General features: G+C 35.0%; 2 protein-coding genes across 2 annotated transcripts; both read right to left on the bottom strand.

The window, feature by feature from the left end:
• Positions 1-1235: 1235 nt before the first annotated feature.
• Positions 1236-7422, bottom strand: LOC123551463 (L-proline trans-4-hydroxylase-like). The gene is made up of 9 exons (XM_045340421.2): positions 7272-7422; positions 5414-5495; positions 5000-5078; positions 4660-4770; positions 4448-4539; positions 3506-3596; positions 2521-2650; positions 2119-2270; positions 1236-1810 (listed from the first exon to the last, which is right to left on the bottom strand). Exons 1-9 carry the CDS (start codon positions 7288-7290, stop codon positions 1694-1696), a joined length of 873 nt encoding a protein of 290 aa, XP_045196356.1. The 5' UTR covers positions 7291-7422; the 3' UTR covers positions 1236-1693.
• Positions 7423-13645: 6223 nt separating this feature from the next.
• LOC123551457 (L-proline trans-4-hydroxylase-like) lies at positions 13646-24510 on the bottom strand. Its single transcript, XM_045340409.2, has 9 exons — positions 24389-24510; positions 23635-23716; positions 20527-20605; positions 20011-20121; positions 18886-18977; positions 16204-16294; positions 15326-15455; positions 14574-14725; positions 13646-14245 (listed from the first exon to the last, which is right to left on the bottom strand). Exons 1-9 carry the CDS (start codon positions 24399-24401, stop codon positions 14132-14134), a joined length of 864 nt encoding a protein of 287 aa, XP_045196344.1. The 5' UTR covers positions 24402-24510; the 3' UTR covers positions 13646-14131.
• Between the last annotated feature and the right edge of the window lie 628 nt (positions 24511-25138).

Below are 25138 nucleotides of genomic sequence, written 5' to 3'. Positions count from 1 at the left end.
GAACTAGGAAAGTTAATGTCATAACTCAAGCAGAATGGATTCCAGAGAGTTCAGGCATAGACCCAATAAAATATAGTATATTGGGATTGTTGCAAATGTGCACTTTAAAACTCCTACAATGACTTAAATTGGTCACAAGGACCAGCCTATAAAGACGCAAGAATGATTTAAAATTGGCCACAAGGACTAGTCTGTATAAACCTTATAATGACTATAATCTACGTAACTATCACGCGTGATCTATTAATTCATTTTATGAAGCGAGACATTATAAGAAGTTACTTTAGTAACACTAGTGGGTCACGGAGCTCTGTAGTAAATATGTTTAACAACTTGTTTTATTTTGATAGCTGTTATTTTCTTTATTTTAGAGAAATAACGTCAAAGTGTTTTTGATGTTGTATGTTTAATATACGCTTAACATCCAACCGAAATTTTAATGTCATGCAAAGAAAAATAGTTTAGATGTAAGCATTGGAAACAAGTACCCCGATCGTTGAAGTCATTCAAAACACAAGCCGACACCGTAACGCAAGGAACAGCTTACTGCCATCAAGATCTGTGTTCCGGAAGGAATGGCACCGACAAGTACGTGGAAGTTTCTCCAAATGGAAGATGTTATCTGCCATCAAGATATTGTACAAAACTATCATGCCGAGGACATAACTAATGTCGAATTCTTAGGATTTGAGCGTCCCCACACCTTCAGTAATTACATGTATAATCCTTCAACAATTTTCAGTCATATAAACGCCGGTGTCTACTTGTAGCAGTGAGCACAATGCTCAACTTTATAATTCTGCCTCACTGGAATATCACGCCGTAGACACGTGACATGACACCCTACCCAGTCACATTATACTGACACCGGGCAGACCAGTCCTAGCACTATACTCTTAATCCTGAGTGCCAAGCGAGGAAGCTACTAGTACCTTTTTACGTTTTTGGTATGACGCGGCCAGGGATCGAACCCACGGCCTCCCGCACTCGAAGCGGGCGCTCTACCATTAGACTACCGAGGTGGTCCCCATGGTGATTGTAAAATTGATTAATTTTACTTTCCTTTACTCGGTACATCTATGTTTTCCAAAAGAACTTTTACAATAAATATCAGCACATCAGACATAATTCCCATGCTACTAAAATGGAATTTTTATATATTAAGAGGACACATAAGAAAATGACGAAACAAATGACAAAATACATTCAAATTGTAGTTACACATACACAATGAGTCTAAACAAAATTTGTCTTTATTCTATAAACATAATAACAACAATTATGATAACAACAATGGTACAGATACTGAAAATTAGGAATGAATTATAAATGAATTCAAACATGAAAACAACATGAGTGTGTAGTCAAGAGAAATGTGATAAACATAATTTTAAATGAAGTATTAGTCACATTAATTAAGTGTAATATACAACATGTACTTAGTTTTGTCTAAATTGAATCACAATAACTAGGTAATGTTTTTACTTTAATTACAAATTATGAAATCATCACTTCTATCATGTTAAACACATTGATGAGACCCTAGCAACAATACTGACTTCCCGGCCGTATGCTCTCTTGCATATATAACTACAATATTTCAGAAGGTTAACTGTTTGTCCCACGTTTTGTGCATACATAATTAATCGGGTTCTCCGTCCGTGTTATTTCATGCCAATGCCGCATATGTATATTACTGCCCTTTTATGCCTATTCTACGCCCAGGGACTTTATCAAGCACTGGGTCGTTAAACCATTTGCCGTCCATCGTTGTAAAGTCCTGGCACTCTAAAATTGCTGAATTTGGAACCTGAATAACAAATATGAGCAAAATAGTGGAAAGTATACATTCATACATGATGAGAAAACATTTTTTTCTTTATAAAAAAAAAAAAAAACGACCCGAAACTAAAATGATGCAAAGTGATAGACATTGAAATGTTTACTGTCAAAAATATGGAAAAACTATCAAATTGACTACGAGGAAGTTACACTAAAATATTCTCATTAAAATAAATAAAGAAAAACAATAAGATTTTTAAAGTAAAAGAAAGACCGTAAGTTTGATCGTTCAGATTATGTTATAATACTGCGCTGTATATAGCATAGTCATTTCACCTTTTCTAACGGTGTGTATTTTGGATGGAAGTGATCTTTTACTGGATTGTTATCAGCTCTATTATAAGCGCACAAAAACGCCCAGCGCCTTGCTTCACTTGTGTTGGCGCTACTGCAGTGCAACAAATTACAGTGGAAAAACAGAGCATCGCCTGAGATAAAAAAGAACATATATTTCAAAATATTCCTTTACCACAGTTATTTTTTGTTTTAATGTTTTCAAACATGTGTCCCAAAATAATTTCAACCGCGTATATGCATTTCCGTGTTGTTTGTGTGTTGCGGAATATTCGTTTTCTTCCTCACACTTTCAGCGATATGGGTAAAAGTAGTGCTTGCAAATCATTGGTAAGTAAAGGCACATACCTAAAGAAAACATCGATCTGCGCCAAAAATCCTTACCTTGCTGAAGCTCCACATATTCGAGTGGAAACACTTTTGCTATTTCTCCAACCCGCTCCAGATCTGCGCCCTGTTGTCCATCAACAGTGATATGATCTATACGCCCGCACTTGTGAGAACCTTTCAACACCTATATTGGAATATAATTACAATTGGCAATACAATTAAAATGCTAGGATCCTACCAAATTTGGTTACAATTTGAACGTTTTATTACAATTTCTTCTTGAAAATTTCATTCGTTCTAGTTATGTTTCTTTGATCAGGACATTTTTCATAGTGTTATCTATTTCAGTTTACCGAAAATTATGGACGGTAGTTGAAAATGTGGATTCGTTTTCTAAATCTCGTCTACAAAGTTTTCTAGTTTGCCTTGCCAAAGAATTAAACTCACGGGCAGGGATTGGTTCATGTAGCCCAAAGTTTGTTGTCATGGTTATTGTACATAATGCAACCTGTGGAAAGCCTTCGGAAACAAAATCAAAAACTGTTATTGACCCTTAATTAGATACAGAGAGTCTTTTATATTATCGAGATCAAAGTATAGTTTCAATTTAAAATATTCTAAAAAGCAATGCACATACATGAACTGAGACATTTTAATCGTACATGATTTTAAAGTATGTCATTCTAATTAAATCCATATCTAAGATGAACAGTACTCATGTTGCGTAAATTTGAAATCAGTGAGTATGATTAAATCGAGTTAGTCAAATATCCAAATGTCTAAGAACCTCATTTTAAAAGCTAACTCCGAATCAATCTTGCTGTCAAGTGGACAAAACATTCCCTGTTTTATCATTTGTAGCAGTCCCATGAACATTAGAAATGTATACAGTTTTACCATTACTCCTGAGACAAAAATGACAACGGGTTCTGTTTCTTTTTTTCCATTATCATTTTATGTGCACTCACCTATATATCTACTAAAGGGGAAGTTTTATAAAAGGTAGATGTTCATTGATCATTTTAGTACTTTACTTTACCTGAAGACAACCATTTTCTTTGGTGGCATTGTCAACAGCAATAAATACAGTCATCATGTAGGGAAACAGGTTGCCATACCGGTACCAATATCTGAAATAATAATTATGTTGTTGAATTGATCAGGCAAACAGCCAAACTCGTGTGCCAATAATGGAATGATAAACATTTACTGTAGCATGTGTTATATCTCCAAAATGTGATAACTATCGGTGTCGGAATGGCTTGACTTAAAGTCTTTGTATTTTACATTATTAAAATCATTTCACATGAGTAAGAAATTATACCAACTTTTTATGCTTTTTCTGTGAAAATATTGGAATATATTAGTGAAATACAATTGATATTTTCACTGTTTCAAACAGTAAAAATAATATTTTTATTTTTCAGTGGTACGAAACTACACTTAATCGGAATTTCTAGGCAAAATATTCTTCAATAAAGGTACAGATGTAGATGAACACCTACACGAACGTAAAGATATACGCTCTTCCGTAAAAAATGTTAAGGAAATCTGAAAATTTCACAATACTATTTGACAATTATTTTTAAGATTGATATCGTGACGTCACGACAATGTAACGTCGTGACGCAATGCACGTGACGTAGAGCAGGTAAAATAAGTATCATGAGGGTTAACAACCATTGAAAATCATAAAATAAAAAGGAAATATGTTTGTTTTACATGTCAGATCGAAATATATTTCACTCATGAACACCATCATTCACATTTTCACTCGTGGCTGCGGCATTCGTGAAACTATTGCATTTTGGTGTTCATTCGGTGAAATGTATTTCAATATTACACTGGAACAATTAAACAAACATTCTCTATTTATTACAAGCGACAATGCCTATCAATATCAAGCTTAATTAGGTTACAGCCACACCTGCAAAAATAACGCTGAAATAAGTGATATCAATATTATTACGCTGTATCATACCCGTAGTCCTGGTGCCAAACATGTTTGCCGCCAATCTTTGCAGGTTTCTTCATCAACTTTGTGTGGTAATGGTACACCTCTCCACCAAGAAGCTGTAAACAAAATCTAAATTATTGCCTCACTTCTAAAACGTACGGTTTCTTTCAAAAATGCAAAATATACCATCATTTTAAGTGTTTCATAACATAATGCATATGCTTAAAATATATTACCTCTTCACAAGTGCCCGCAACTTTTTCACTTTTCCCGACCATGCCCGTCACGTCTACCCCTGGGTGGTTCCACATAATCAGATGAGCTTCACGGCCTTCCCCGTCACCAACCTAAACAGTATTAAATACAATAGAAACGGCCTCTTGACTGAATGTCTCACATTTCTTGAAATACTCTGCATTTCATTCAACCATAATGCTTCATAATAATAATGATAAAAACTCAGAAATATTTCTGATAAAAAACGGAACACTCAGAAGCACAATTAGGTATACCCTACATTAAATGTTCGAAAGTTTTGAAAAGAAAAAAGACTTAGAATTTTTTGTTTCAACCTACACCATATGTATGCTCTTGAAATGGCCCTGTATTCAACGCCTTTTCAACATGTCTTATCTCAGCGTTAGAAAGTAATCCCCTGAAATACATAATTACATATTTCAGACAATTATAATTTACATTTAAGTTGATTTGAAACTTAAACATATATGTTGCTACCTAGAGATGAAACGGTTATTGTTCTTAAGGGTATATAACTTAAATTCAATAGAAAACCTTTCTAGGGACACACTGGCATGTCAAAGTTTGCTTAATTATTGTACGTTTGTAATTGTAATTCACAGGTTTACAATATCATTCAATAAACCAAAATTATAAATCCTGAAGAAGATTCTTGTTTTACATTTCATTGACTGGCTATGACACCAGCTTTAATGTAAGGCACTCAATGTCTTGAATTTAGACTATTCTCACCTTACTATAACAAAACCGTCATTTTCAAAGTCTGCCTTCATTTCGTCAGTTACTCGGAACTCTCCGTCCACGAATTTATAACCTGAAATAGTATTTGTTCGATACTTTTAAATGCATCATGTTTGCTGTAAGAAAGTGTCCGCATTAAACGGGAAGGCCGTGAGTTCGATCCACTACCGACGTGAAAATGGTACTTGTAGCTCCCTTGCTTACCACTCAGCATTAAGAAGGCTTGTACCAAGAGGTAAAAGAAGTTCAGGTATCTTTTACTGGATACCTAGTTGGTAACATAAGTTTAATTAACCTTACATCTACATCTAGCGCTGCATTCTGAATAACAGATTTTATTGCATCTACATGTGTATACTCTTTTATGTTTGTAACAGTATAATGTCTGTAACTGACTGTTAAATAATTAGCTAATCAGCTAACTAAAACAGTTTCGCTGTGTCCAAATACCATATTTCTCTGCATGTAACTGTCAACATGTATATGAGAACGGAAGGGAAAATGACATCAGAAGTACTGCACTGTGTATCACCCGATACATTCGCCTCCTAAGGGATCTAGCTCGCGACCAGTAGAACAGCATATTTATGTTTCTTCTAACTGAATTAATTAGATCTCTCAAAATGCAGTGTATGTATAGCTGAATAAATGTTAATCCTAGTAACTATTATCTATGTCGGTCAAGAACTTTACATATTTATTTACTACCGACTTCAAACAAAGTGTGCACATATATCTATGTCAAAAAGATTAGACTTACAGAACTGAAATACTTCATTCAGTTCTGCAGCAGAGAGCGGTATTATCTATAAGTGTTCAAATGTCAACGATAAACCATCATATCACTGACAGAAAGATGCAATCCCTTAAGCCATGGGGCGTGACGATGGCCGATGTGACTAATGTATGACAATATACACAAAAGTTAAACATATTCAACCAATAAACCAAAAGTAAAGTGTACTTTGTCGTGACAAATTATAACTTTAGGCAGAAATGGTAAATATAGGTAAACAGTTCTAGATTGAGGTAACTAAGCACACATGTAATATAGAACGAAAAGTTTCAAATAGCATTTAATCTATCGGAAAATGGTTATTAACTCTGTAATATGAGAACATTATCTCATTACAAGGATATAAATTCATAACACGCTTATCGCTGAAGAGAATTAATTATTTAAAATCAGAATTAAGAAATTCATACTAAGATATTAACTGAATTAAAATGATGTCAAATTTTAGACAGACTCCCTGGACACACTGAACACAGCAAACAAAGCCAGGGCCACACACCGCAAAGCAGGCCCACCAAAAATTAGAAACTGCAGAAGAAAGATATCATAGCATACGGGTTGCGTCAAATACCCATCGGAAACAGAAACTGTACTGGAAAAATATACCAGACGGGTTGCTTCAAGTGTCCGTCTACAATTTGTTTAATGATAGCATAATAGTGCTTGCTTCAGTAAAACAGAATTATTGGTAAGGCACTGCCTCTGATTATGCACATTTAAAACCTTATATCATGTAAGTTGTTAGTTGTCTCCATGTCAAAAACCATTTACAGTAGTGTTTGACGACTTGGAACGCACTTAATCAGAGGAAAATAACAATAATCAGTTCGAGTTTACTTTAAAAGTTATTAGTATTTCATTTATAAATGATTAGCTACAGTTTAGTAATAAACAATTATTGAAAGACTGTCTTTTCAAGACTTATCAGTTTTGCTTTATTATTTTAAAAATATATTAAACTATCAGTTCCTGAGTAAAGCAACGACCTTAGCGACTTTAAATTTTAGTAACTATGACAATATGGTTGCTAGTAAAAGCGTAAAATATACTCACTTTTTAATGACATTTTCATATGTTAAATCACAGTTCAAACCTAAGACGGCTGTAATTGTTAATATGTATGATAAGTTATCGTTAAACGTACATTTCAAGTTTCACGATTAATTCAAGGTCTTAACACAAAATAAACAACCTTTAAACATCACTTCTGTTTGTGACTTCACATGTAAATGTTCAACATTATGTATTATTTAAAATGTAACATATTTCATAAATCAATTGCTTACTTGTAAATAAAATGAATCAAATAAAATTGAAATGCTGCCTTTGAAGTTGTGACATTTATATACAAAAGCTCCTAATTTTGAAATGTTTCATAGTTACTTCAATGTTTCTCTGGCAATGTGAATCGATGACTTCGAATCACTTGTACCTCACCCACGTGGATTCGAAACCTTTATTTGTGTGTTAAATTCATCATTTGAGAAAACCATCCAGCTGGCTAAGGAAAGGTCGTTGGTTCTACCTAGACAAACCGTTCATACATTAAACAATGTTCAGAGGAGCACCTCGGGTCTTTCCACACCATAAGAAAGCTATTGAAGTTGCTGTATGACTATAATTATGTCGATGTGACTCTACATACAACGAAAACAAAAAATAGGTTACTATTCATAATACCGTATATATCATTCCTCTACTGTATCTATTCAAAAATACAAAACGAGTTATATATAACAAGAAATATATTTTAAAAAGTTTATGACGTTTTCATATCATTTGTGTTATTCAATCATCTGTCTAACATTTTTTTCAATTAGCAAAACTTAACACAGCACTTTAACTCTTTTGATTTTTCACAAAGGTTTCGTAGGGGTGCAGTTTTGTTTCGTTTATCCTACGACGAATAATTACAGCAGTGATGATGAAGACACATCTCTACCTAGAGGACCTTAATCGATCGGCTAATCACATCCTTATTAATGCGATAAGCAGACCACTTTCAGCTTTTTCTGTAAATTGATTAATTTATATGTTGGTATTTGAACAGGTTTTTATAATAATAATAATTATATTCGTTAAACTTACTTATCATTTTTAGATATATCAATATCCTTCTAAATATACTGAACGAAACTTAGCTTTAAACTATAAACAGCGTCAAAAAGTACAAAGGCTTCGTCTGTCATTTCACTCAGCGTTGCACAATCAGCAGAGTTGGAATAAAGAAACTTTCGTCCAGTCAGGCAGTGTTGCATCAATCTTTCATTTTGATAAATTATCTGTAATGCGTTATCAGGTAGTCTGATTTGCAGGCATGGGTCACGAATTCGATCTTAGACGGCGTTCGCCGAAAAATAGACTATATTGCTCGCATGAATTATGACACAGATACATTTTGTTATTGTAGTACTTAACAAACTGGAAATACTGCATGCCTAATTTGTATTTCAACTAAAGTGGCAGTTACACTAATTTAAAATGAAATAGAAAAATTCATTGTATAATGCATGTTTCAAAGCTGAAATGAATAGTTGGCAGAAGAAATTATTTTCTTCAGTAAAAAGTTTAAGAAATAATATATCCCTAACAGTGATTTGTCGTTGAATAAAATCATTGTTTGGAGTTTAGATGGGAAATAATGTTATCAGGAGGGCGCATCTAAACGACAAACAATGATTTTATTCACGAGCAAATCACTGTTTGAGATATACTATTTCGATTCTAACACGTTATCAACGATTATGATGTGCGTCCTTGACGATATCCATCAAATATTTGCCTGATTCCTGTTGATTTCTTTTCCAGCGCGCCGTTACGCCGTCTAACGCTATGACGTAATAATTGTGACGTCAGAAAAATGAATCGTTCAATAATAACACACAGTTTTCAGCCTTCTTTGTTTTATAGGAAACAGATCGGGTCGTGTAAGAATTACAGTAAAACCATCATTAAGGATTCAAACTTCTTCATACATCATTTTCCAAATATAATAATAAGGTCTTTGAAAGAGTTTTTAGAGATAAACTAGAAAAGTTAGAAGTGAAATGGTAACGTAACAAGTGTAATGTAAGTTACTAACAGATCTCTCCATCAATTAACTCTACACTTTGAAATAATATTGTTTACATAGTAGTTAATCTGTTGATTACAGTTTATTTTAACAAATATGAAAAATAAAGTTTGAATTTTTTTGTCATTACTGAGAGTCTCACAAACTGGCAGTCATCAGCAAAAGTTTTTTTTGTGTGCTAAGAATAAATAACCATAACCTTTTCAACTACAACAGATCTAGAGTTTATACTTTAAAGAAGTTATAGAATCTAGTGTATATTTTGTGCAAACGTAGAAAAACGGCTGGTACGGACAAACGTCCTGATCTAAGAAGGCAGGAAGCTGCCCTGACACAGAATGGACTTTAAGATTACTATAGTGTCGAAAATTCCTTATATGGGGAGAAAGGGTTATTGGTGGCATATCGCCTATATTGTGAGATGTGATGTTTTTATAGGTATAACAATTTTTCATCCCTATAACTCCCTAATGAAACACATGTAACAATATATTAATCTTTATTTCAGTGTAGTTATACGAGGAGTGTTCGATATGAATTGCTTATTGTCCTCTAGCTCGATATCCACGTGGGACACGATAAAAACCAATACCTACCTGTATAGGGTTATTCAATACCTACACAACGGTGTATAAATGTACAAGTTAGACTAAGTGTAAGACATAAAATTTGCCATTTGAATACACGCAATCATTGACCACTGTAGTAAAAATGGTTGGTAGAAGCGTCGACAAGAAAGATGAAATACGGGCTTACATCAAAGCTCGCTCAAAACTTGGTTGTTCTTTGAAGCAGCTGATGACTGAACTTTCTACTGCTTATGGACCTTCTTGTGTGTCTTATGACACAGTTCGACGGTGGAAAAAGAAATTTGAGTCTGGTGTAGAGTCCATCAAAGATGCACCGAAATCAGGTAGGCCAAAATCTGCATCTCGTAAAGAAATCGTTTCCAAAATAAAGGAAATCATTGAAGGAGATGCCAGATTTACAGTTCGTGATATTGCACGGAAGGTAGGCATATCACTATCAACGGTTCACCTTATTTTGAAGAAGCATTTGAAAGTCAGAAATATTTCTGCTAGATGGGTGCCACATCTGTTGACTGATGAGCAAAAGAGGCAACGGGTTAAAGTGGCCAAAAAGCTGCTTCAAATGTTTCCAAAATATGACAAAAAGCAGTTTACCAATGTCGTCACAGGTGATGAAACCTGGGTCCATTATTTTGAGCCCGTCAGAAAGGTTAGCAATAAGATCAGGGCCACTAAACACAGCAAACGCCCAATAATTGCCAAACGTTCTTTGAGTGCAAAGAAGGTTTTGTATGCAATCTTCTTCTCTGGTGAAGGAGTCGCAATAAAAGTGCCGGTGAAAAAGGGCAAAAGCATCACCGGAAAGTACTACAAAGACACAGTACTGAAGAAACTGAAAAAGTATTATCAGAAACGACGCCCTGCCACTGGTTTTAAACATGTCCGTCTTCTACATGACAATGCCCCCGCTCATACCTTCGCAATAGTTACGGCGTTTTTGAAGAAAGAAAAAGTAACAGTTTTGCCTCACCCCCCGTATTCCCCAGACCTTGCCCCATGTCATTTTTTTTGTTTCCGAAATTGAAATCATTCCTTGCTGGGCGGAAATACCAGTCCCGACAGGCACTTGGATCTGTCATTCATCAGTACCTTATCACTGTGCCCAAATCAGCGTACCGTGACGCCTTCAAGAAGTGGATATATCAGCTGAAACTTTGCATTTCTAGCCACGGGGAGTACTTCGAGGGCATGAAATGAGCCCTTTTGGGCTAACTTGAAATTTGAAGTCTCTAGATAGAAATAAGCAATTCATTTCGAACATCCCTCGTATTCAAAATTTTATAGATGTTTTGTCAGTGCATTGGTAAATTGATCATAGTTACTTATAATAAAGGCGTTAATTTATTGCTGCATTGCTTCGAATAGCAGAGTAAAATAACTCGCAAAATATTAATGAAAACATTACTCTAATATTCAGGAATTCTAATTATCTTTTGCCAGCTTCGTTCTGCAATGATAACTTTTGTAGTGTCAGAATTGCTTTTATCCAGTGAAACTTAAGAGTCATTCCTTGTTATGTTTTTAAAGACATTGACTTGAAATGATTATATGAGCTTGACAGAGCAATGTTTTATATTCAAATAATAAATGATATAAAAGGTAATCGCAGATTTTTGGTTTCCCAGAATATGGAAATGAGGATTTCTACATAAGTTTAGAACTGTGCGAGTCTCCTTGCGGTTCGATTACAACAAAATGTGCCCTATCAACCACACTACGAACATATTTAAATGACGCGAAACTCCGCCCTTAAATGACGCCAGTTTATGTGCACTCGTTAAAGCGTCTTTTTTGTGGACTTCAAGGAGAACCAGTGAAAAACAATGAACATATTCGCATTCAAATTCGGATCACTAAGGATAAAAGACCACCTCGTTTGTTGTATTAAATATTTTGAGGTTATTCAAGATATTTGCGCCTCACATGTTGGTGGAATTTCCACGAAATATTTATGCCTAGTCATATGGAAAAAAGATATATAAACCCCCTGAATAAGGAATATTGTTAACATAAGGTAAAATTCAAATTAGGGTATTTTGATTTGTTATCACAACAAGGCCTTTTAGTGGAAATTGCTGTAAAAGTAGCATAACATAATGAGAATATACTTGCCTGATTTTTTTCGCGGAATTGAAGTACGGGGAGGCATCTACAGCACCACATGTTTTAAATTTTAATTTCATTTCATAACAAACATTTCAACAACAACAAACCACTACTCAAAACTTGTGTCGGTATCAGAACTATGATCATCTTCAGAAATAGATACAGTTTCATTGACACCACAACGACGAATTAATACACCTCTAGCTCCGAAGCAACAAATATCCTCCATTTCTGTCTTAAGCACATAATTTAACGATAGGTTTATGTAATCCCCGCCGAACAACATACCTTTCTGAGGCCACGAATAAGAGTATGCCATATTCTTCTCATCCTAGCGCCACATTCATGTCTCGCAAACCAATGCGAATGGTTCTGACACCTGACATTCGGCTTATTGCTATGACGATGATAAATAAATGAGAACAACGCGAACCATATCTGTTTTCCTGCTTTCTGCGTTTGTTTGATTGCCTTTTCTTAAGCTCTTGAACCGACCGGGGCGTATTATTGGATAATATGGTGCGGAGGACGGCGGGCGTGGGTTGCATCCACAGCTAGATCCTTTCGATCTCCCTTAAATTACTCAAAATGGCAAATATTGACAGTCCTTGCTCTCTTTAATTTGAGTAGTTCTTATCCAATATTCACCGAACTTCGTTACAATGTTTTCAGGCATAACATCTCGGGAAAAAGACCCGATAACCAGCCGGATAGTCTTGAGTTATGACCCTTGAATTACTTTTAATTGCGAAAATTGAGTGTGTACTCTGAATAACCTACACAGTTCTTATCCATTATTTACCAAATTTTATCATGATATATATGGGTATTACGGATATAATATCTTGAATATATTCGACAACCAGTCGGATAGATGTTGTTGCTCTTAACGGTCCTTAAATTAGTCTTCCAAGTAATAAGAAACAAAAATTAACACAACTGACAACATATATGACCAATAAGTCAACTGCGAATAAAAGAGACTCGAGACTGGAACACAGTTTATCATATTAATTATTGGGTTTGTAACTGACCCTCTTCTGTAGAGGGTCAGTAACAAACCCAATAATTGATTTGTTTTATCGACCACTTAATTGCTTCTCGAAAGGCCTCTGAAGGTGGTAGTAGGATCCTTTTGAAGTTTTAAAATATTAATGTTAATTTTATGGTCAACATCAGGCAATTTTGAATTGCAATTCTCATGTAGGGTCACCCACTGACCCTCTATAGAAATATAGAGGGCAACCACGTGACACTACTCAACCAATGAAAGGGCTAGAATCTGGTGGGAGATAAAATAAATAGCAATGTCAAAACCAGCGGTATGCAAATTCTACTTTAGACCTTGCTCGTTCTCGGTGTTTCCGAGGGTTGTACTTTTCAGATTTTATTTACTTCACAACAGCGGGTGTTAAGTGCTGTGTTGCGGCCGTTAAATATCGCTCGACTTCATCTCAGTGTTGTTATATTTTCTGGTCATTCGGGATCATTGATTTCAACTCATTAAGATTTGAAGATTGAATACTGTGAATACTGCTTAAGCCGGTGCTAGTGGGCGTGGGCTGCGTTGCATTTTCCATTACTGCTTATGAACAGACTCAATCAAAACAGAGTCTGCAATTTTCACTGACTGCCTTGTTCTCGGTGCTTCCGAGGGATCTACTTTTCAGATTTTATTTGATAATTGATTTGAAATCATTTACAGCATCTTATTCTAACATAAGACTGTCACTTGAAGTAATATCGACTGCTGTAATTCTTCATATGTTACAATGCTGCCAATAGTGCCTGGGAAGCAGTAAAAACATTTGTCTATAGTTTCATTGTTTAAATTATCATTTTCATAGGAATATATTAAAAGAGTGTAACTTTAATTTTCTTCTCAAAAGATATACAAGTCAGTACATTGTAAACTCAATATTTAGCTTTGGGAGTATATCTGGTTATACGGTACAATAAGGCTTATCACAGTCCATGACAAAAATACTATACCTTCTACATTACTTGACAAAAATATCATTGTAATATTTCGGGGGAGAATGCGAGAGTAGTCAATGTGCTTCTTTGTCTATATATACTTCTTTCGCATTCACCCCTCGATTTGAATGTCTAAATTTGAATGTCGAACTTCCTCTTTTTATCGTTCACTGCTTATGAGCGAGCTTCCGACCGGGACGTTTTTCGATTTCCGGGTCTATGAACCATTTTCCATCCATTGTCGTAAAATCCTGGCATTCAAGAATGGCCGAATTAGGTACCTAAAATAAAAATTCAGATTTAGAGCATTTACAAATTAGTGTTAAACATATATTCACTCAAATTCAAACTTTACACACTGTCTGAACGTAAAATCTAAGCGAAACCCTTACTTATCAAAATAATGAACATACATTGTTATGATCGTGTAATTGTTGATAAAAGTATTACCTTTACTAAAGTGTGTACATGTATCTCAGATTGTGGTGGTCTTAAATGAGGTTATTATGTAATTGTTGATAAAAGTATAACGTTTTTAATGCGTTTACCTCGGATGGTGAATATTTTATTGGGTTATTATGCAATTATTGAAAAATACATTTGTATTACTTTTTTTAAAGGTGTGTATCTCGGATGGTGATGTTCTTTAGTGGGGTTATTATCAGCCCTGTTGTACGCACAAAGGAACGCCCAACGTCTGGCAGCACTGGTGTTAGGTGCACTGCAGTGCAGCAAATTACAGTGGAAAAATAGCGCATCGCCTAAAAAATAATGCTCGGTTGTTACAATGGTGTACGTAACAACCATTCATCTAAGATCATAGTACAAGTTTCATTACGATTATTAGATCAAGTATTTCTGAATATAGATACAAAAGCTTATAATCATGATATCTGAAAATGAGTCTTAGATTACAGTTGGTTAGTTATAAATATTGTTGTTGTTGTGGGATACATATATTTTTACTTAGATTTAAGCAAGCACAAATCTGTTATTAGTTTTCTTAGATTCGAACAAGCATAACTTGCAGTATCGTTTCGAAATACTCGAAAATATACAAAGTATAATCTACACACACTTTTAGATTTCCCAGTTTCGTTCACATCTAATTATAGGTGGAATAAATTTTAATATATTTCAGTCTATCCGAGCACTTAATGTTCTGAATTGTTTTAGTGATTTGTGAAACAAAATTATGTGACTGTATATATTTGCATATTTCACACATGGCCATCACGGTCAGTAGATCTATATTGTTTTGAAGTTGCAAAAATGTTTTAAACTAATGATGACTTCAGTTTGCAAAGTATCAATGGCTTGTACCCGCGTTCTAGATTTTATAAAAACAACCCCAAAGTCACCTGGTTCAAGCTCAACATATTCCAGCGGTAAAACTTTGGCAAGCTCATCAACACGTGCCATGTCAGCTCCTACTTGCCCCGCAACTTGCACGTGCTCTATTCTTCCACATTTATTTGAACCTTTTAAAATCTGTATAAATCATTAGTAAACTCTGTAAGGGAATAATCTTAACAAAATAAGAAATTCTCTAATGTGTCAACACGTTTATTCCTAATTAAGTTATCATACAACTGTGAAATTTGTGTATTACATCAATGAAATATGAACACATTCTCCGAATTATATCAGCACATATGTTTTGTTTCTGATGTTTATCCTTCAACGACCATCAGGCGACAGGTCTTTGTATCTGTCCGCACAAGTTTCCATTAAAAATTTAATCTGCTTATTTACATAAGAACTAAGAAACGATTTCATAACAAAACCTAAGACTTATGAAAAATTGTAATGCTTAAATGTTAATGGACAGTTATATTACAGTTTGTACTTTATAACATTTCAGTAGATTATGAAGACAACGTGTTATATAACCGAGTGGTTAAGGTTGCCGTTCACCGATGTGGGTTCTAGCCTCGCTTGGGGCGTTGAATTCTTTATGTGAGGAAGCCATCCAGTTGGCTAACGAAAGGTCGATGGTTCTACCCAGGTGCATGTTCATGATGAGACATGAAGGGCATCTGGGGTCTTCCTCTACTATCAAAAGCTGTAAAGTCGCCAAATGACTTAAAAACTCCTGCTTGTTACTTAAAACAAACATGTAGTCGATTGATAAAGCATAACTTTGTTTGACCAGTATTAACATACTTTCTTGAAATTTTGTATTTATCTTCTAATATATGTAACGACAGCATTGTTGGGATAATACAGGTCTTCATACCTGAAGACATCCGTTTTCTTTTGTACATTTATCAATTGCCATGAAAACTGTCATCATGTTGGGAAATAAATTTCCATTTTGATACCAATATCTGTTAATGATAATAAAACAATTGTTGTAGGTAAAACTCACAGTAGAAGATAACATGTTTAGCAATTTTGGAGCGATATCAGTTCCTAGAAGTATACACACATAGATCTATTCAAGTCATCGTTAGTCACTGCGGAGGTGTTCGAAATGGACTATAGGATATGATATGTATAACATCCAAATACATCTAAGTACGTTCACACACTTCAATTCTAACACGACCCGATTCATTTTTTCTATTAAAGAAAGAAAGCTGAAAACTGTGTGTTATCATACAACAATTTATATTTCTGACGTCACAATTATTACGTCATAGCGTCAAACTGCATAGCGGCGCGCTGGAAAAGTAACCAACGGAAAACAGGCAAATAGATGAAGGTCGTCAAGCATCCTATGTATGTACTTTGAAATCCTTGGTAACATGTTAGAATAAAAATAATATAACTCATTTAGTGATTTTGCGCTTGAATAAAATCATTGTTTGTCGTTCAGATGCTCCCTCGTGATATAATAATAAATTCGTTCGCATCCGAATTCCAAACAATGATTTTTTTTCGGCGACAAATAACTAGAGATAGATCTATATTATTTCTTAAGTCTGACTCACATGACTTCAGATGAACATTAAAAGTATAAAACATTAAAACAGATACCAACCTATGGTAAAAACAAAAATATAAAATGGAAATACAGAACAATAGGCCTATTATTTACACAATGACATATATGTAGGTCTTATGCCCATACATTATCTAATTTTCGTAAATAACGCTCAAGAAAGCTTTTCTTAATAAATTTACAGTCTTCACGAGTGTGGCTTATCCAAAAAGTACTGGTTAGAACTCAGTGACTCACCTTAGGTTTTCTTTCTGCTTACAATTTAAACTAATAAAAGTGACGGTTTCGAAGTAAATGACACCAATTTAGTGATTTTATATAGCACAACGTAGACGACAACAGGAAAAACAACAAGAGCTCGTCGAACACGAAATGCCCCCCTTTGATGCATTCAGTAATTGCACAAGGAACAGAAATTATTTGCTCACTGTAAACAAAAGTTCTACTGTTCTGGTTCAATGTGACATTTACCTTTGACCTATTGACCTTAAAATTAACAGGTGTCATCTGCTGGTCATGTTCAACCTCCCTATTAAGTTTAGTGATTCTAGGCCCAAGCGTTCTCAAGGTATCGTCCGGAAAGGGTTTAACTGTTCCGGGTCAGTGTGACCTTGACATTTAGCCTACAGACCTCAAAAGTATAGGGGTCATCTACAGGTCATGACCAACCTCCCTATCAAGTTTCATGATCCTAGGCCCAAGCGTTCTCAAGTTATTGTCTGGAAACGGTTTAAATGTTCCGGGTCACTGTAACCTTGACCATTAACCTACTGACCTTAAAATCAATAGGGGTCATCTGCTGGTCATGATGAACCTCTCTATCATCTTTCATGACCCTTGGCCCAAGCGTTCTCAAGTTATCGTCCAGAAACCGTTTAACCGTTCCTGACCAATCTGACCTTGAACTTTGACCAAATGACCTCAAAATCAATAGGGATCATCTGCTGGTCATGATCAATCTCCTTATTAATTTTCCTGATCCTAGGCCCAAGCGTTCTTGAGTTATCGCCCGGAAACCGTTTTACTGTTCCTGGATACTGTGACCTTGACCTTTGACCTACTGATCTCAAAATCAATAGAAGTCATTTGCTGGTCATGACCAACCTCCCTATCAATTTTCACGATCTTAGACCCAAGCAATCTTGAGTTATCATGCGGAAACCGTTTAACTGTTCCGGGTCACTGTGACCTTGAACTTTGACCTACTTACCTCAAAATCAATAGAAGTCATCTGCTGGTCATGACCAACCTCCCTGTCAATTTTCACGATCTTAGGCTCAAGCAATCTTGAGTTATCATCCGGAAACCGTTTAACTGTTCCGGGTCACTGTGACCTTGAATTTCGACCTACTGACCTCAGAATCAATAGGAGTCATCTGCTGGTCATGACCAACCTTCCTTTCAACTTTCATGATCCTATGCCCAAGCGTTCTTGAGTTATCATCCGGAAACGGTTTGGTCTACATACAGACCGACCGACCGACCTACAGACCGACCGACATCTGCAAAACAATATACCCCTCCTTCTTCGAAGGGTGGCATAAATAACGGTCAAAAGGAATGAGTTGTCAAATCTGTTTTAAGATGTACTTTTTAACTTTATGAAAGCAATGTTTTGCAGCCAACTACGAATTTAGTCTTCAGGTAAAGAGAAATCTGTATAATAATAAATTTGAAGGCTAAATTTACATTATTATGTCTAACATATATGACGTATACATGATTGTACACATACGATCATTGTCTGTCTTATGAAGTGCAGGCTATCTTTCTGTTGTTTTTTGTTTTTATTTCCAAATTGAAGAATGATTGGATTTTGTTTCCAAAGCTTTATTTTAATGTTTATTATGTTTGCAGTGTGGCAACCTCGTTCTTAGGTAAATGATAACGTCCAGTCAGAAAACAGTGGCAAAGCAAAAACTGATTTAACATAAATATCTCACAATTAAGCATATTATGATAAAGAAGTTTTACCCGTAGTCCTGATGCCAAACATGTTTTCCACCGATCTTGGCAGGTTTCGCCATTAGCTTGGTGTGATAGTGGTATACTTCCCCACCCAGCAACTAAGAAAATTGGAAAAAAACTCATAAAATTTATTTTATCACCGCTTCTGAACCTACAATAATAGAACGAGATTTGCTCTCTTCTACCTTTATGAACACCTCCTAGTATTAGATATTTTGAACTTCTCTTTGAATAACTGGCAAAACTGGTTAATATATGTAATCTGTAGATATTAGCAAATTTTGTAATTTTGGTAATGGGAATGGTCCTTCGTTAATGTCACATAACATAATTAGACAGCATACAGGTCCAGACTACGACTATCTGATAAACGACATTGTGTCTGAAATCATTAGTCCTCCACCTCTGATTCATGTGGCGAAGTTGGCAGTTACTTGCGGTGAACAGGTTTGTACTGGTACAGAATCCAGGAACACTGGTTAGGTTAACTGCCCGCCGTTACATGACTGAAATACTGTTGAAAAACGGCGTTAAACCCAAAACAAACAAACAAAGGTCCAGACTATTCACTTTGGCAATCTTTTTATGTATCGTGCATATCTGTAGATAAAAAAACGAATGGACAGACTGACATTAACACAAACATACACAAAAATCAAAGAATGAACACATTTATTTATAAATAACTATATGCAAGGTAATGAATAGCTAAATACATGGAAAAAAAGTAAACGAACGAATGGACATTAACACAAACATGCAGAAATAAAGGGATAAAATTAGTTATATATAGATAACTGAATACAAGGTAACGATAATCTAAGATATGTAGATACTGAAACGAAAAACAAAAACATACATACAAATAAAGGGACAAAAATAGTAAAGATAACACTACAAGATCTTGATAATAAAAATATGTATAAAAACAAACGAATTCACAGGCAAATACACACACACACAAAAAAAAACCCGGATATTAATAATCATTTAAAGATAACTACGTGCAATATTATCATTATCGAAGTAGAAACGGACATACGAAAACACAGTCTCACTACTAAAGGGACTAATATAATTAAATAAATGAAAACTACACCTTTTAAAAAGCTTTTTGAGAAAAGGAAAAACCTGTTCGCAAGTGTCGGCAACTTTTTCACAACGGCCTACCATTCCAGTCACATCAACTCCCGGATGGTTCCACAGAATCATGTGTGCTTCCCGGCCATCTCCGTCGGGGACCTAAAAATGCAAAATATGTCACAGCAAAAGATACATGTTTTGTAGAAATATCAGCTTTTTCAAAAGTCCCTAAAATATCAAAGAGTAATCATAACACAGATGTTAACAGTCATGCATTAGAAAATGTAATGGTTCAAATGGTATTTCATTGTACATGTATGTACCGTTTTTCCTTTTTATATACAGAGTGTACAACGAAAAAGGTTACATTACATAGAGAAAATAATTTTGGAACTTAAGGCCAGTTAGACAGGTGAAAGGTGTGATTATTTCTTTGTGTTTTATGATTCGAATAAGTAAAAATAGCTAATAGGCGATATCCTTTTAAATTATGCATAAAATATTATTTTTCATTTTACGAAATTCTGGACTCGGTCAATAATGGTAATTTTTATTTATCCTCACCCCATAAGTATGGTCGGAAAACTTGCCGACGACAAGTGCATTTTCAATATGTTTCAGTTCTGCGTCGGACAAAAGTCCTCTGAAAATATCAACATGCATAATGTACATATACTCTCCTTCACTAGATGATATATCTTTCTTAAAAGCGAAGCCAAAAAATATAAAAATAGCGAGATGGCAAGAAACGCTATTTTCCAATATTTCTGTAATTTGGGATTCTTTTGTATGCAGTCTACAGCAAAGCCTATATCAATAGGCAGAACACGACTAAGAGAAAATTTGTATTTCTGTGATGACTAACGATTGTTTTCATGTCATCCTTTCTCCATCTCTGATGCTTGTGGGTTAGTTGTCAAAACTTGCAACGAAAAGGCTGGTAAGCTGGTAAGGTATCCAGGAAATTGACAAACGGTGTTAAACCCTACAAACAGACGACTTACACAAATCACCGATTTGTTTTGTTGTCAGTTTAATTAAAACTAAGTAACTAATAAAAATATTTAAACTATATCACTTTAAAGACGCTGATTAATAATCAATCATTGGTATGTCTAAAAATGGCAGCACGTAAACGTGTCCGGCTTATTTATAGTTCACTTTAGAGTCCTCCAATTCTATAACATTTGCCTAAAGTAGATTATATCAAGAGTGAGTAATATAGAGTGAATTCACTTGTGGATCTCTGGGAATTGCTTTAGATAGATAGAGCAAGATGAAAGGCTTTCTCCAACATGGGTTCAAGTTTGTTGATTTTTCATGTGCTCTAGTTATTTAGATAGTAGGAAGCAAAAAGTTTTCGTGGGATCAGAATTTTCTGATGAAAGAGTTATTAATGCCGGCGTGCCCCAGGGCTCAGTGCTCGGGCCTCTGCTTTTTTAATATAGTATTACGTTAATGATATTGCTGATTCTCTTTCTAGTATTACAAGATTGTTTGCCGACGATAGCTCTTTAGCAGTTAGTTCTAGTGACATTAAATACATCGAGACAACGATAAATACAGATTTGAATATCATATCTCGTTGGGCAAAACAATGGCTAATTAAGTTTAATCCAGCAAAAACTGAAGTTATGTATCTTTCACTAGCCAAACAAAATCGCACTTTACCGACGCTTTACTTTCAAGACACACTTTTGTCCTTTGTTGACAGTCATAAACATTTAGGGGTTACATTTAGCAATAATGGATCATGGCATGATCATATTTCCAATATAACTGCATCGGCAGCAAAAATTCTAGGAACAATGAGAATGTTGAAATTCAAACTTAAGCGAAAAACTTTGAATCAAATATATATTTCTTACTTAAGACCTATTATTGAATATGCTTCGATAGTCTGGGACAGCTGTACAATTTACGAAAAAGATTTATTAGATAGAATTCAATACGACGCAGCGCGAATTGTAACTGGTCTAACTCGATCCGTATCTATTGAAAGATTACTTCAAGAAATAGGTTGGGTCTCTTTATCAGACAGAAGACAAATGCAAAAATTAATACTGGTTTATAAATATAGTCGTGGAGAGTTACCAAATTATTTAACAGAACAATTTCCTGATACCGTATTCGAAACTAACACTTACGAATTAAGAAACAATGCAGATTGCGCTACTGTGGCACGTCGGCTACAAATTTATGCAAATTCAGTTATACCTTCATCTGTCAATCTTTGGAACAATCTTGATCAGCAGATACGCAATTCCGATTCTTTATCAATCTTCAAGCATAAATTAAAAGAGAAATTCAAACCGCATTTAGTACCTTCTTTTTTCATTTCCGGAGAGAGATTTCCACAGATTCATCACGCACGTATACGAAATAAATGCAGCAATCTTAATGCAGACTTATTCACAAACCACTTACGAGATAATTCAGTCTGCGAATGCGGATATATGAATGAAGATGCAGAACATTATTTTTTTAAATGTCCTAATTTTGCGCTTCAACGTCGACAATTGTTTGTTAACACGCGGAAGTATCATCCCATAAGTACCAGAAAATTACTTTTTGGCTGGGATAATTTAACTGATGAAGTCAACGCCATAATTTTTCGTGAAGTACACAACTATATAAAGCATACGAGACGATTTAACAATGACTAAGATTTAAGTCATGTGAAGCTGTCTTTTACAAGAGTTAAGGGGATAACAAGCAAATATATTGTTGTATATACATTGATGCATTGAGGGCGTGGAGAGCGAACAGAACATACATTTCTTTTATTTTTCTTTGTTTTTTGTACTCTTTTTAAAAAAATTAAATTAAATGTTTCATTTCAAAGCTTATCTTTTTTTTTCTTTTTCTTATTTTTCCAAAAGCATATATGAAAATTGCATGTAAAACATTTACTTAGTATGTATTTATCTTGAACACAACTCTGATCATTTTGTTACATTACTTATCTCAGCGGAGGGCCGTCATTAATGTTGGCAAAACTTGTGGCCCAACCCATTTGCTTTTTACCTAAATCATCTTCATCATACGTTTGTTTGTTTTAATGTGTTATAAATATGTATGTACTATGTATTGCATGTTCTAGATTAGCAATAAAATATGATTAAATCAATGTGCTTCTGTTCGGCAAATCGGCAACTTAAACGACCAGCAATAGCAACATATTCATGGATGTGCTCATATTCATGGATAGCGCTTATGATATGAAAAAGCAAAAACAATCCACTCCTGAATCCCAGGCTATGCTTTCTCATATCAAGGAATTTGTCCTCAACATTAAACATGCTGGCGAGGAGGCATCAACTCGTCGTTTACATAACATATCCCAAAGATCGTATGGTGTATATGTTTTTTTTTCAAGTTAGTCATAACGTTTATTATGTTGTTATATATACAAACAGAGATTGGGCATGCTTTATCATGTCCAGATAATCATTTAACCCTTACCCAAACATTACCAGGGACGTGCAGGCTGATTTTGGTCTGCAATGGTCGCAAAGGCAAAATCACTTGCCGCCAGCAGGCAAAAGGTTAATATACCAGACGCGTATCGTTTGTTTTTCTTCCAGGGTATATAACCGGTATTTATAGTAGGTATAGTTAAAGGTAGATTTTAGATTTCCAGTTGAATTGAATGTAGTGGACATTTCTTACCTGATAACAACGTAACCGTCATCTTCAAATTCTCCTTTCATTTCCTCCGTTACTTTAAACTTGCCCTCCTCGTACTTGTAGCCTAAAAGCAGGTATTAATTGTTTAAACCTTACCCTGCTAAATTTCTATAATGGACAGGTCCATCATTCAATTTCAGCAGTACCATTTATTATTCGAAGGAATGTTTACTGAAAATGACCATGATCAGTCTGCTGATCTTGGTCTGCACTGGTCGCAAAGGCTGAATCACTTGCCGCCAGCAGGCTAAAGATTAAGGCCTCAGTGTCGTCTGCTGAACAATAAACATTTTTAGAAAAGGTTCCGCTGGTCAATATCGCGTTCATCTCGCGAGAATTTATCGTTTGCCTGCATCTCTTTTACGGATATTTTATGATATAAATTCACGAAACATGTGTACAAGGGTATTGGCATTCTAGACGCAAATCATTATCAAACAGCAAATAAAATGTGTACAATGTCATAAACTGACTGGTGAAAATAATACTTATCAGGAAAATGGTTTATCTTTGTCTCCATCAATTATCATGTTTCGTTACACGATTCGTTGTAAACGTGACTTAGTGCGAGCGTTTATTTTGATGAAGAATAAAACCAACGTTGCAATAGTGTTAACTATGTCTAATAAATATGTCAATTCTGTCAATGATATTTTACATCATCATTTCATCTGAAATGCATGTAGCTGGATATGTATTATGGAAACATGAATGATAAAAAGTTTTATAAACTTACTTTTCAACGGCATATCTATGATGAAAGTTAATCACAAAACAGTCCTTGATGTTGCTTGTCAAATATACCCTCAATATAGTAACTTTAAATAAGTACACTGATGTATGTACACTGGATCATAAGTTATCTTATGGCTAAGATAAAGAGTTGGTGGTTTATGATTATGCTACTGTACGTTATGGTGGCTGATTTCTGCCGTCTTCGCCTTTTCGCTTTTTCGCCTGCGAAAAGGTGAGCTTTTGGTTTTTGGCGTGTTGTCGCCTATTCGTTTTGTCGTGGGCGCCATGGCGAAAAGACGAGATCTCTGGTTTTGTTCTCAATCTCGCCTTTTTGCTCTGGCAGAAATCATCAATCGTTTTTCATCAGTCAGTTTATGAACTGACAATTTACTGCATGTGCGTGTCAGAATAATTTGTATATCTGATATTTTGATAACGTAACACATAAGCACAGATAGTGCTTAACTCCCTTTTCATGATGCCTTTGCTATAGTTATTGTTGAATTGCTGTTTATAATAGGATTTGGGTCATTTGTGGCTGATTTGGGTTCATTATGTTGATAGCTGGATCCTAGCATCACACACTATGTCATATACAACAGTTAAAGGGAACCAGATATTTGTCAGACCAAGTACTCGTTGAAAAATACTATGTAAAAATTTGGACCAATCAGAACACGTTCTATAAATAGCACCAATCAAAGCTCACGTCTGCTAAGGTATGAATAGGTAGATGGATGACAGATCATTC

Source organism: Mercenaria mercenaria, chromosome 15 (genome assembly GCF_021730395.1).
Source record: "Mercenaria mercenaria strain notata chromosome 15, MADL_Memer_1, whole genome shotgun sequence".
Taxonomy (NCBI): Eukaryota; Metazoa; Mollusca; class Bivalvia; order Venerida; family Veneridae; genus Mercenaria; species Mercenaria mercenaria.
Note: the sequence above shows the minus strand (reverse complement) of the source record. Positions and strands in the feature narration are given on the sequence as shown.